The sequence below is a fragment of the Hoplias malabaricus genome, chromosome 7 (assembly GCF_029633855.1).
Source record: "Hoplias malabaricus isolate fHopMal1 chromosome 7, fHopMal1.hap1, whole genome shotgun sequence".
NCBI classification, from domain to species: domain Eukaryota; kingdom Metazoa; phylum Chordata; class Actinopteri; order Characiformes; family Erythrinidae; genus Hoplias; species Hoplias malabaricus.
The window spans coordinates 26,185,199-26,200,600 of record NC_089806.1 but is presented as its reverse complement, the minus strand read 5'-3'; the positions used below and the strand labels follow the sequence as shown (position 1 = coordinate 26,200,600).

General features: G+C 38.5%; 1 protein-coding gene across 4 annotated transcripts in view; it reads right to left on the bottom strand.

Moving 5' to 3' along the window:
• Positions 1-15,402, bottom strand: part of cdc42bpab (CDC42 binding protein kinase alpha (DMPK-like) b) — a 78,993-nt gene that overhangs the window by 54,274 nt on the left and 9,317 nt on the right. For all 4 annotated transcript variants that reach the window (XM_066676479.1, XM_066676481.1, XM_066676482.1 and 1 more), the window contains exon 2: positions 124-215. In XM_066676479.1, coding sequence (XP_066532576.1) covers positions 124-215 — 92 coding nt within the window. The remainder of the gene's footprint in view (positions 1-123; positions 216-15,402) is intronic.

Sequence of the window (15,402 nt, the reverse complement as noted above, 5' to 3'; positions counted from 1 at the left end):
GGTCGTGGTGGGTGTAAATGTTTATATGGCCTGTCCCTTCTCTAAATCTATGGTGGCCTTTATGCGATTCAACGGTGTTGTTATAAGAACTGCTGTAACTTTCAAAATGTGCCAAATGCATACCTCTCCGAACGCTCCTCTGCCAATCACCTTCAGGATCTCAAAGTCCTCCTTGTGCAGGCGCATCTGCTTAACCTTGGAGGTGAAGGGTTTGGCTGTAGAAACAAAAACAAGACATAAGTAACACTCTCACCAACATTTCCAGAGTAATCACAATAACATTAAAATTCCCTTTTAGAAGTATGCCCTACACAAGAAGACGAGGATTACAAAACACAACTGATTATTGATATGAAAGCAATACCATTAATAACAACATGTGCAATTATGTTGGTAACATATCAGTGAAAGAGATGAACCTCTCCAGTTTCAAGAAGTTCTAAATAATATTCAAGTTAATGTGGCACTATATGAAAAACCTTTTTACCAAATTCAGTCTTCACCGTCAAAACATCATATTGAATATATCCATTAGAACCTACGTCATACCTGGTCTGGTTTGTTAAAGAAAAATCAGAAAATATGATAGAAGTGGACTGATTGTTAAAGAAAAATCAGACAAATATGATAGAAGAGTATGCAAAAAGAATGTATTTGTTATCACACAAAAGGTGGAGGCCGACCAGTCATTTCATAAAGTTTACAGTGATGAACTGAATTTGGAGTCCTGTTTAAGAACCTGAAAGTCAGATTGATAAAAAGGATTCATTAAATCCAATGTTGTTTTTGAATGGCACACCTCTAGATGATCACCAAAGTAACCGCTTATGGCTTATCCTCCAAAAATATCACAGTGAAAATTCAGCAATATGTTAGAAACATAATTAATTATTTTAAAAGCAGAAAATTAATAATCAGATAAATACGGGAGAGTCTGGAGTGATAAATTATATTGAGGAAAATAATCTCAAAATATTATCATGGTATACGGTATTATGGTGGGGAGGGGATGCTCCATCAGGAGAGCAAATTTCACTGAAGAGAGCAACTTCTGCTGAAGGAACAGAAAAGTTCAAAAACAAGCTAAATAAGACGGTTCTACACTGTTTAGAAGCACAGCTGGTGCTAACAGGCTCTTGTGATCACTGCAGATTTTTCAGTGAACTGAGGCTCAACACACATATTTAGAGGATAAAGCCATATACCTGTGAGCAGCACAAAGTCAAGTGAAGGGATTTCTTACAATTTTGTTTGTTTACAGCTTTCTTTTTTATCTCTTTCTTTTTTAACCAAAACTCAACGCTAAACTTACAACTGCAGTCAGTTACTGGGCTTGTGTTTTTCTCCCCCTATTCTGCCTGTTTTCAGATGGTGACATCAGCAGTCACTGAGCTCCCACAGCGCCCCCTCCCTGTACATGAACATTTTAGTCAATTTTTAAGGACAAAATTGAAATTTCACCTGTACCACCCTCATTTTGTGCTACCGTCCACATTTTTAAATACCACGGTATACAGTATTATCGTTATACCACCCAACCCTACAGCTAATGTTAGTTAGCTTTGTAGTTCCTTCGTTTCTCTCCAAAACAAAATTAGCCTAACTGTTGCCATAAGTGAATTCTTCTTTTATGTTCCCACATCCAAGTTAAATGAGTTTTCCACGAGGCAAATATTACTCACGTTTGGTCTGCCTGCAGAATAAGAGATATAAATAAACCACATTTAAGGGGAGCTGATGTGCAAACCAACACATGATAACACAAGAACACAAGAATATGATACAGGCAAACATCTCATCCCTTGAAACATGATCCCTCGAATGCAATGCGGTTTTGCCTGAATACAACATGATCTCAAAACCGAACTTACACTAGGTTGACACACTGGACAGAGCTAATCTGAGGTATGCTAGGACTAATTTTTATCCACTTTAAGAGGCTGTGTGCTACAGAAGTGGCAGAAAATGACTGTGTCTAAAACAGAATGCATGCTACCTGGGCTGTCCCAAAAGACAATATTTTGACATGAAGACAACTGTAATCAAATCACGATTCAGACACACCATGTCAATCTTTCCAGGATACCTACACACTAATGCTACCCAGAGAGAATAATTAACAACTTTGAAGATCTCGGAACGAAAAGAAAGGCAGCATTTTATACTAACATTTGATTCAGACATGACCCTGCGCCGTCCTTTCCCAAAAACTGCCTCAGTAGAATGCATTTCGGACATTTCAAGTACAGCCACATTAAGTGTTTCATTAAATAATAAACATAAATTAACGGGTTCTATAGGGAACTGAATTTTGCTCTTCTGTGATGTTGCTTACAAATATGATATGGCACAATTACATTTTAAGAGGGGAAGAAACAACAGAGCACAGTATGTCAGGGTGATTGTCAGGTGAAATGTAGTACTGGCACATGCTTGGGAGGAGGTCCAAATACCTCAGCTACCAATCAGCAATGAGCTTATAAGATCAGACACCTTTGTTGCCATGAAAGTGCTGGGTTTGGCTCAGAGAATAGATCCATATAAAGCTGGGGAGGCAGAGGAAATGCCTTTTTAAAATAAAACAAACGAGTCAGCCTCAGACACTCTGCACTGATTCAGTTCACATGTGGCAGCAGCCCTGGAAGGAAGGGGACATCAAAGCCCACCATGCTCAAAGGCTTAGCAGAACCACACAATATGCAGCATGGCCCATAGGCTCAGTCTAAACGTGCATACATTTAATGGCACTTTAATGTGTGTTTAATAGCCAACTACTGTTGTTACATCATGCGGACAATTATGGCACACTGTTTAATTTGTTCTGTGGTGGTCTATAGCCTAGGGTTTCCGAAATTGTTCATTGCTACAAATGGGCTGCACGATATCGCTTCAGAATTGGCAGTCGCAGGACATGAATTCACAATGAATTAAATCGAACACAATCTGCTGGCTGCTTTTGGGCATCACTTAAAAACGCAAGAAGGTTTGTCTGGCCCAAGCATGTGTAAAGTTTGAGTTAAATGCTGTGTGCAAAAGCTGTGGCTATTTTCTTTTCTTTTGCCTTCAATCAATGATTTATCTCCTCCTAAACGTTCATACATGATTTTAAAACATTATTTTTATAAACTAGCATATACAGTTCCTGGTGACTTCATAATTAGATATTAAATAAATTAAAAGCTTAAACTATTATCAGCACTTCCCACTTCATTATAAAGATTATACCACCCTAAAAAGTGTTAACAGCCCTGCGAGTAATACAGACAAGTCTTTCTCTATGCTTCATTTCATTTTAATAAGTTTGTAATCGTACAGAGATGTGTAAAGAACAGCGATGTGGCCCAGTGAAACTTGCTTCTCATTTGCATAAAGTTGGAGAAATCTTAAATCTGGCACTCGCTTTGCCTCGTTCGCACTGCTACTGCTCCTACAGTCCTTTGCACTTTGCACAATCTCCATGGAAAACAATAAGAGGCAGCGTGATATTTTATCCCTTGGAACTGAGTAGCCTCTTTGTCCCTTTGGAACTTACAAGGTGTAGTGGTTAAAAATCTTGGACTATGAAAAAAAGTGACAAGCCTTCACATCAGGGAGAAAAAAAAAAAAAAAAAGCTTCGGTGACGCTCTGGTCTGCAGCAATATCAGAGCTTCTGGACATTACCATAGTTAGATTCATGACACGAAAAGTTAGGGCTCCAAAAGCGTTCCAAAATCATATCACTACCCATTACTAACTCTGTAATATAAAGATGAATTCAGCTGCTTATTTGGCACCTCTTGTTTCAAAACATCCAGCGCCACCTTAGATGCTGCAGTAGCCACAGTGACTAAAATGCAGTTGCTTCTCCATTTAAAGTGAAATTGGGAATTCCAAGACATCTGCAAATTATTAGGGTTGTTTTATGCTTGTTATAAGGTAAAGGGACATAATGCATAAAACTATATCAAACTAAGATAATTCAACTGTTATTTTTTTAAAGGTAGAAAATATAAAGATTTGTGAATTTCTCTGGTCTTGCCACTGATTCACAGCCCTTCATTTGATGTGTGCCTCAGTTTCAAGTAGTATATTGCCTTCCCCATTGGCCCTATCCTCCTGTCCCAACTAAAATTGTTACCCTTCCCCTGTCTGATATGCTGCCCTCCCCACTTCTGTTTATGTTCGCATTTCATCTGCATCTTCCAGTCTGAGGTGAAGCTGCAGCCAGCTGCAGGCCTGTGGGTCAATCAAAGGCCAGAATGGAATCAGCAAACCTCAGACTACATGTTAAGTCTTTACAGTGTTTACCAATGTCTAGCAATGTCTGCCGGACTTAGATAATGTTTGCCTGGCACATGCTGAACAAACAGTTCATTAAAATACATATAGTTAGTGGTTTTGCTATTGCTAAGTTATTGCAGAAATTTCTATAATTACAAAAGGTGCCATTTTGCAATTGTTTAATTGTAGTTATTTTCTTAAAATAAATATATACATTTTAAAAAATGAACACACATCCTGGTCACAGGACCACTCATCTACAAGAGGAGACTGTTTGATAACTTACGGTTACCAATTCAAAGATTCTTAGACACAGTTTGTTACTAGGGTTAGGGTTAGCCTATTAAATAAGTATTGAATCAGCCTTGATCAGTTTTGGAAAGGGTTGTTATAGACAGTTACAACATTTCTTAAATATACTTTAATACTCTTTAATAAGTATAGTGTATATTTAAAAACTATCATAAAATTCCCTATAACATCCCCCCTCCAAAATCACCACAGAGGACTTTTCACAGCACTCAATCTCTTTTGTGTTTATTGCATTGGAACTAACTGTACAGCATTTAAGTTGAAGCAACGACAGTCAGAGGAGTGAGAAGTCATCTTCCCCCTCCCCTATCAACCCACAAACTATACACAACCCACTCAGGTTCTGTGGTCTGCCTACATCAGAAAATATTGGATAAAATAAGCCATACTGAGTTTGTGTTGTATTTTACACAAGAGGTCAGAGTCTTTAGAATTGTCCTACTTCCTCATTGGAGCATCTCCAGTGACAGCGCTGGACACATGTTTTTGTGAGAGCTGAAATATGAGGTTAAACAAAGTAAACTGATTAAGTACAGGGAAAATAAGAACAGAGGAGAAAGAGAATCAAGCAAAATTACTGAATTCCACAGCTTCTGCTCCTCGCCCCTCACTTCTGGGCTCTTGTATTGAATTCCACACGGGCTCATTCTCATTTATAGGAACAGGCACTAAAAACACAGCCTGATACATTAAAAATATACATGTTTTAGATATATAGTTAATTTTGTTTAATCATGTAACTATGACAAATCTAATTTAAATGAGGGGAAAAATAAAAGCACACACTGAGAAACTGACATGCAGAATATGTAGAAAAAGTTTCGAATTCAGATCCGATTCCTATTCATTTCTGGGTAACACTCCTGGAGGGTGGCTTTTTAAGAGAGCAATTGTAAATAACTGCATATTTTTACAATATGTAGATCCAGAAAATCAATGCAGGACTTTACCCTCTCACTTTGCAAGGAGGACTGTAGGGTAATTAATACCGCTGTTGGGTGACGCTGCACTTCGCTGAATCTAGCAACAGAACAATGGCCATATAGTAACTGCACACCTTAATGACACCATAGAAAGAAAATACAGTCACGCCAAACATAGCAACAGTTGCCATGACAAAGGAGAATGTGAAGCAATGTGTAATGTTGTAAAGGCACAGCGTCAGTCTGCCAAACTACTGCCTATTCCTCTGTTCATACATTTAAAAGAGGTGTTATGGTGGCATGGGTTCAAAGAGCACAGCCAAGACACTACAGGAGAAAAGATTCAATAATTAAACTTTTTTTTTTTTTAAACGAAGTGAAAAAGAGTCAAGTGGCTTCAGTGTGGGACTGGAAAAACATGTCTCCCTCCCTTTCTCACTCTCCCTCTCCCTCCCAGCCAGACTGGTTGAGGGAGTGCGTGCGAAGTAGCGTGCTGGAGTGCAAATGTGCCCTCCCTATTGCCGGGGACAGGGGTGTGTATGCTATGGGATGCGGAGAGGCCTACGAAGCATGCACACATGCATGTGTGTCCGTGTGCTATCCCACAACTCTGGCGAGGGGACATCTGGAAGCCATAAGAGAGATTATTTACGGCCGCAGTGAGGTAACGACACAAAAATGCCGCCTCCAGAAGAAGGCTTCCCAGCTCCAAAGACCTGGGGATGGCCTCCCCCTGCCACTATCCCGAGGTTAGAGGCCTTCAGCAGGGCACAGACGCACACTGAATCAGCATGACTGTCTGGCAAGACTACCACTAATATGACTTTAATATAATATTACATGCCTATGTACCACTAATATAATACAGCCTTAGGGAAAGTAAGGCATAGCTATGTTTAACTTCAGTCTCATGGAAACAATCACCCACATGACAAAATGACTGCCCTTGAAACTCGTGTCCATACGAGCATCTCAGAAACAACATTACTAACCTTGGGATTTCTAGTACAGGAGCGCTCTGCATTACCGAGCGCCTTATTCAGAGTGGTAACAAAATAACAGTAGCCTAAATTCCACCCTGTATTTATAAACCACATTTCCAGAAAAGTTGGGACACATTCTAAATATTGCAACAAAAACTGCAATCTGTTGTTGTAATTCTTATAATTCTCTTAAACTTTTATTTAAAAGACAAACCGATGAAAACATTTTTAAATGTTGAACTTAATTTTATTTGATAAATAGAGTCATCTTTACCACTGGGTCACAACATATATTTATTGTAATTTTTTAATAATTTTGGAAATGAAGATCTTAATTGCTGACGTTTTGCTAATTGAACTGTTGCCCGTTCTTGCTGTATAAAAGACTTGTGCTGTTCAACACTCTGTTTTTGCCATTATCTGATTCTCTTTTTCAAGCTGACCCATATATTCTCAACAGGAGACAGATCTAGATGCAGGCACGTCAGTCATACACTTTGTCTACGAAGCTGCGCTGCTGTAAATTATTGAGAATGATGCTGGCATTTAACTGCTAAAATCAGCATGGAATTCCTGGGAAAAGGTTTCCACTTAATGGCAGCACATGTCTCTCCAAAATAATCAATATAGGCCTCCAAAACATTAGTACATTCACATATATGCAGATCACCCATGCTGTGGGCATTGATGCACCCCCATGCCCCATGAATTTTCTGTTGGTCTGGATGGACTTTTTAAAGTTTGGCATGCAGAATCCAATGTCCGGTTTTCATAAAAACAACCTGGAACTCGTCTAACCACAGAACACCACAGTCTTTCCAGAGAACTCGCCAGCATTCTTGCACAACATTAATATATGGCTTTCTCTTTGCATAATAGTTTCAGTTTGCATTCCTTAATGGTCTGTGTTAAGTGACAATGATTTTCCAATGTACTCTCGAGCTCGGTTATGTCCATCATGTCAGCATGACGGTTTCCCAAACAATACAGCCCCAGAGCTCGATGGTCAGGCACATTCAATATGCAATGGGTTCCGCACATTCAGCAGTGTCTGCACTTGGCTTTTAAGCACTTGGCTTTTTCCCCTGACTCCCTGAATCTTTTCATGATGTTATGAATTATGGTACTTTCTGATTCCTAATTTTAACTTCCTACATTCCATAGAACTCAAAGGCAATGTACGCGTGATGTAGTTTATAAAAACGTAGAATAGCAATATGTGAAAATATATTATGGATCATTTTAAGGCCCAGAATCTGAGTCCAGAAAAAAAAAAGAAAACACTGAACTACAGTTTTATCACTGAAGCTACAAGAATTTAGAGCATAGGGAAGTGGTCACTGCTTCCAGCTAGCATGGCTCATCAGAAGCAGGAACTAAGACAACTCCCCTGTGGTTAACTTCATATACAGTAGCTTGCGGCACTATTTTGATGGATTAGAAATGTAAATTGAAGCTGGATGCTTTTATTCCTCTACTGTATTGAAGGATGTGAAGGTGAGTGTTGGTATTAAAAAAGCTGGTTTAAAAGAAAAATGCTAGAGTAGAAAGCCTGTGGATATGGAACATCAGGCAGATTGCACCTATGATAGGCTGAGGGACTTGTAAATCATTCATGAGTTCCACACATATGGATTCCTGCAAAAGAATCACTTTCATACTGGATAAATATGCGGTGGGGCGTTAAATTGTGTTTAATGCCACACTGAACACTCACAAACCCGAAATTTCCAAAGCAAAGTGCACCCCCATACAAGAGACAAACATTTTACTACAAGACCTAAAGGGCTCAGTGGGATGTTTCAAAGCCTTGGGACAGAAGTGTCCAATTGTCTACTAGGGAACAAACAGGATATTTTCCAAGTAATACAAAAAAAAAAAAAAAAAAAAAAAAAGCAGGAGGAAGATGCAGTAGAGAAAGACAAACACTGTGATAAGATCTAGATTGTGTAAAGAACTCCTGTGTGAACGCTCATCCAAGAAAAATGCAAACACAATGACCACGCCAAGAATCCCAAACCTCGGTCAGAGACTCAAGTGATCCACTCTGAACAGGTGCCAAAACCATAGCTGTGGTGTTGCAGCAGATGCCAAAGTACAATCCAACACTCTCTTTGAAACATAATGTACTATGCTACAATGCTATGCAGAAAAGCTAATTTCCTGAGAAAAAAAAACAACAAAAACATACCAATTACAACTGAACTTTATTTATCACATGAAAAAAAAACAGAAAACGTCACATGTCAATCACATTCCCACTACAAAACAATAAATAAATAAAATAAAAGCAATATGAGCTAGTGCAGTGGTTTCAGTATCTATTCAGTCTTCAAGTCACTTTGTCATAAAGAAGACAAAGACTGAAGGCTCAGAAACCAGTATTACACACTGGATGCAAATGATGTAAAAACAATATTTTTAACTGAAAACAGACGCCTGAGACTGAAAAACAGAGGAAATTTGGATTTTTCTTTTTTTCCCCCATTTGGTCTGTCTGTGTATTTTCAGATTCGTAATGAGAAGAATGTGAATATTGTAATGGGGAATGCTCATAAGCAGATCAATGAGCAGCAACATCGAAGACCATAAGGAAAGTAACCCGTTGTAAAAAATGAATAGCAGCGCAAAACTTTAAACTGATTGAGAACATATTTCTGAAGTATTCATGATAAATCTTTACAATCTCAGCCTCATTCTCATTTGGCAAGTAACTTTTTTGCAACAACGGTTAGTCTACAGCATGCTGTGAATTAATGAATATATTAATAGTAGAAATTAGACTTTGAAATAACACCTTGGTTTAACTATCAACAACTTATTACCATCATTGGGAGGATTGATACACACCCACACACAAGACTGAAATCACCATGTCCAATGGTGAACGTGGGATGGAAAAGTGTAAGGACCACTAGTCAGGCTGTAGAGCTGCAGTACTGGAGCACATAGTAATTCCTCTGGTGTGAGTTACAAATGTTTTGTCATATGGGCCTAATATATGCACATTTACTTGGTATATCAAGCTCAACAAAGTTTTGGATTACAGAGTCTGTTCTTTTTTTTTGTCTAAAAAAAAAAACTATCCTTACGATCCTGCTTTGTGAATACAGGTCTACAGTCTCTATTCTATTCAACATCTGCTACCTCAAGTAAATTGTGTAAAAAGTAAATCAAGTAAAAAAGCCAGCGTAGGGAGGACAGGATGACAATTTAAAGGCTGACCAAACCTTAAAACACGGGAAAGCATAAACAAGCACTCCTGGCCTTATGAGAGTGACAGAGAGAGAGAGAGAGAGAGAGAGAGAGAGAGACAGAGAGAGAGACAGAGAGAGAGGCAGAGAGAGAGACAGAACGAACCAATGAGGTGGCCGTGACATAAAACCTCTGAATGCCTTCCACAAATAACAATACTCCCAAGCCCACCTGTCATTGGGGTCACTCTGCAGTTTCCCTCTAACATAATGCTATCGAATCACTGCCCTGCAGCAAAATATGTCACAGTAGATGTAATTCTAAACTTGTTTGTTCTCTGGGAACGGATGAACGAATAAACCATCATGGACGACAGGAAGACCTTGAGGCTTGAAAAAAATTCCCTACCCATAATCTGGACTCTACCATCATCAATGTACTCATCAACAGTCTCATGAGTTATTATCAATTATAAGTAATAAATCGTGGTCGTTTTATATTTTATTTAAGAAAAATAACTTATTTTCTAAAGATATATCATGTAAACAATCATTTTCCTGTGACCTGCAATGCAATTCTGTAGTAGGGATTTAATTAGTTAAATGTGATATTTGTGCTTTTCTGTATTATTTTAACTTTATGGTATCCTTTTAAGAGAGGATACTTTAGAAATTACAAAATCACACCAAATATATTAGTACACTGAAGTAAAATGGTAAAGTTTCATTTTTCACCCTGACTGATTACCTTTCAATTAGTCAATCCCCAACCACACCCACATAGACATTTTACTTTGATGGGTAAATTAAACACAGCTAGACACATACACATTTTGTTTGCATGAAAGACAACTCTGGGACATCTCCGGACTCGATACTTCTAAGATTCTCTAGAAATTCTCTGTAGTTCATATGTGAAAGCAAAGCACTGACTCCATGGTGGGCACTGAAACAGCGATCAAATAAGGCAGTAGATCATGTTTTATGGCATCATATCCAAAACAAGTTTTCCATACAAGCAACCCAAACTAAGCTATTAGTGTTCCAAGGATGAAGAAGCAAGAAGAGCTTTGTGCACCAAAAACTCCCAATACTACTGAATATAACAATATCCTAAGTTAGGAAATTCAGTAAGGCCCTTTCAAACTCAGCAATTTTCCATACATTATCCACTGGACCTGTATGTGTGAACACAAATGTCTGAATCAGTTGTGCTGAACATTACATGGAGATTATACTGATAGCACCCTAGTACAAAGTCGAGGTAATGGGTGAGTGAGCCAATATGTGAACAGAGAATTCACAGTGAATTTATGTGCTACAAAGTGCTGACACATGCCTAAACCATGCAGAGCATTTCTTGTCGTGTGAACTCACCTGATGTGAAAAATCTCAGACTGCACTCTAAAATCTGACAAGGACAAGAATGTGGAAAGTGTCCAGACCTGATTCTCCTGACATTTTCCAGAGTTCCTTTTCCTTTTGTCACTACATGCATACATACATTATCTGTAACCGCTTATCCTGCTAAGGGGCGTGGTGGGTCCAGAGCCTACCTGGAATCACTGGGCGCAAGGCAGGAATACACCCTAAATAATAATATATTTTATTTGTAATGCACTTTACATTTCAGGGAAATCTCAAAGTGCTACAGGATAATCATAAGCAATAAAAATCTATTAAGAGCAAGTAAATAAAAACAAGATCAGAAAAAAATGTAATCCTAGTAAGCCTTTTTGAATAAAAATGTTTAAAACAGAGGGCATCAGTCCTTCACAAGGTGACACACACATACATTCACACCTATGGACACTTTTTGAGCCACCAATCCACCTACCAGTGTGTGTTTTTGGACCATAGGAGGAATCCGGAACACCTGGAAGAAACCCACATGGACACGGGGAGACACAAACTCGGGTCCCTGGAGCTGTGTGACTGCGACACTACCTGCTGCGCCACCGTGCCACCCCACCAAGAGAGTACATTTACAGAAGGGAAAAAATCCTATTAGCATCCAATGGAATTGATCCGTTCGTCATAAAATTTTCACACAATGTGAAGGACATTACCTGTGTAGTAAATGATGTAGTAAACTAAAAATCAATAAAAATGGAAGTACATGTTTTTCTTTGGAGAATGGCGATATGTGAATACGGCTGTTTGTTTATGAATGGCACTCGATGTGTTTCGGTAATAAATAATTTCACCTCGGGTAAAAGCTTATTGTTTATTTTCAGTTATATGAGCATTAGTCTGAAGTCTGATAAACTAGTCATAATGCAAGACAAAAAGTTACAACAAGACACTGTGGGCAGCAGAGTGGTGCAACAGGCATTGTCCCCCAAGGTCCTGGAGTTGTGGATTTAATCCCCTCCTTGGGTCACCATCTGTGAGTTTCGTGTGTTCTCCCTTTGTCTGGGTACATTTTCTTACACAGTCAAAAAACATATTAGTATGTGGATTGGCTGTGTGAAATTGCTCACTGGAGTGAGTGACTCTGCCCTGTGATGGACTGGTGCCTATTCTAGTGTGTGTTACTGCATTACACTGAATCATTCTGGTCTCAAGACCCACTACGACGCAGAACAGAATGAAGCAGTTACAGAAAATAAATGAATAAATGAATGAATGAATGAACGAATGAATGAACAATCATATATCGTGTTGTTAACCACAGGGTTTTATCAGTACATTATATTGTCAGGACAATTTTCTATACTCAGTAATTTAGAAGATTACATTTTGCACCTGTGTAATTATTCCATTTAAATAAAAAATACTTATAAAACAGATAGTTCGGATACTAAAATCTGATTGGCTGAGCCCATTCTAAACCACTGTAAATTACACGATATATGCACACCCATGTCTGCCTCACAACATCTGAATTTCATATTAATGTGCCACTGTAAACCTTGGTAGTGCTAGTGAGCTAGTGTGCAGCACATAAACAAATGGAAACTTTTAGTATATTCGGTGGGTTAACAGTGGACGAACGGTGTGAAGAGATTTTCCTAATTAATATAATATGAATTAAAATCAAGACTAATATAAACAGCGCTCGTAAACATTAAGTGGGTTTTGCTCAATGTCTAACTTTTCATGTTAGTCTGCTTACCTACCAGAGTTTACATTGGTGAAGGAACGGTTATTACAAATACTACTCACATATGTGATTTATGAATTGAACACGGACGTTCACTGTTCTATTCAATTATCCAAGAACAGTGTGAAATCAGGAGACAATACAGTAAGCTAATGCTACTCCACCAGTTTCTTGAGCTAAAGGCTAAAAACACAGCCCAAGGCTAGCCCTATACACCCTGCAGCTTCTCCAAAGGTTTGATGCAGAAATATAAATTGGAATCAAGAGTCCATTCAGAAAGAGGACAGAAATTTAAGTATTTCTACTCAACTAATAAAGAGTAATGTGAATGTATTTTGTTCAATGAAGTGACCATGCATCGCCCTCATGTTGCTTAGCAACAGACTACACTGTGTGGCAGAATAATTTACGGTGAATGTTTGCTTATGAACAAATACGTTTATGAATTGAAGTATGTGTGTTTTTATGAATTGATGTGTATTTTATTGTATTTTATGTTGACCGGCGTATTATAAAATCAATAAGCCACTTCAGACTGTGTGTTACTACAATTTTATCACGAGAAAGGTTTGTTTTGGCTCTCCGCTTTGTGGCAAAGGTACTTTTTTTTTATTACTACCCCGTGATAAAATCGCAGTAACGCATGGCCTCTCATGGCTTACTGCTTTATTGTACCACCCCTTCTTACCACCCATGTAGTTCTTTACAATGAAAAAACTATTTTGGTGACATCTTGAAAAATGTTGGTGTGGTGAGTACAATCTAAAAGGGAAGACATTTAAAATGTAGTTTAACCTGTAAACAATTGCGCTTCAAAAGCAGCAGCTCGGTCCTTGATTGTAAGTGGTACGTGCACTACATATAGCACTTTTATTTCCCTCCCCCCACATATTAACATCTTCCCACATCACAGAGCCCCTGAGTAAAGACAGCAACAGAGGGCCTATACATCTTATACCTACGTCAGAAGGCTGCACCAACCACAATTATAGCTTACGGCTATGAGAATAAACGACAGGGACACGGAGTGTGTGTGTGATATATATATATATATACACACACACACACATATATATACATATACACACACACACACACACACACACACACACACACACACACACAAAATCCTCCAATGCAGACACTTTGTAGGCCACAACGAATCCCTTAGGCTGGAAACAAGTACTAATTATAACCTGCAGAAGTAAGGTGTCAAAGCTGGGACTTGAAACCACAAGTATCCTCAAAAATATGCATTATGGCAAAACAAGTCCTGACGGGCGCTGAAGCAAAAACACACAGAAGAGCGGAGAGTCTCCAAAAGAAAAGAAAAAAAAAAGACATTGCAAAACACCTTGTCTGGTGACAGACGAAGGGGGTGGGTGATGGCTAGGGAGGGGAGAGTGTTATGCTCTTCCAGAAAAGGAGTTCAACACCAGCGCAAACAGATATACACAGCTAAATATGATTTTGCTTTGATTCATGATGCATAACTAAGTATGATATCGCACCATGAGCAAGCCTTGAGCACCACACCCAAGCTAAATTTGGTGGTGCCTGTTTCTTCACGCTGCATGAATAATGCAGACTCCTGGATGTTTCAACCCCTCTCCCCTCCTCTTAAAAAAAAAAAAAAAAAGCCCATCCCCCTCAAGAACACAGCAGCTCACCCCAATCCACCCATCCTCCCCCTGCAGCAGGCCTCAGACACACTGACAGCACTCATAATGAGAGACAACTCCTCACTGACCTTCATATCAACAACATGTGACAGCAATCAAAAGTCGCCTTTATCTGCTCTACAGCCAGAGTGCCTGACAAAGACAACAAGTCTGCACCAATTCTTCACTCTGGATGACTATGTCCTATTTGAATATTTTGGTAAATGTCATTATTTGTCTACCACATTAATACAGGGATTTAACATCTGTATATATTCAATTCACTATAGCCATTGTCTGTCAAGGTGCTCAGGGACACAAAGGGAATCACAGGAACGTCAAATTGTGCAGAATTAGTATTGCACCAGTAACGCATTTATGTTTAAGCAGATTTCTGGATGACAGTTTTTCTTTTATTTTTTTGTACATTACAAAACATAAGTGGGTGTGGCTTAAACCCTTAACGAGTGTGATATGCTGACAGAAGGTGCATTTACTGACTATGGCAGACAGCTGACTAATCAAAATACGTTGACAATAATCAGTTTCATTGAGGAATTAAGACTAGAATTAGAAACAAGCACACTTATCGGATCACAGACACTAAGACCAATTACCTTGGTCCTTGAATTCAGTACTGAAGAACAGAATCGTAAAACATCACTAAAAAAAAGCACTGAATTCTGATACCCAGCTATTGTGGCATGTGATATGGACATATAGGCCAAATATTGATGTTTTCATATTTAGTTATAACATATGTATGTTACTATTCGACATAATAAAGATAAAAATGAGATTCAAGACACCATTTCATAAAAATGTTCGCAATGCTCACAAAAAGAGAGAAAAACATGCATATAATTTAAAATAAAGCTAAAAAGAATGAAGCTATTTCACTGTTACTACTAGAAATTGTGAAGAATCAAAAGATACAATAAACTATATGTTAGACAGCATTA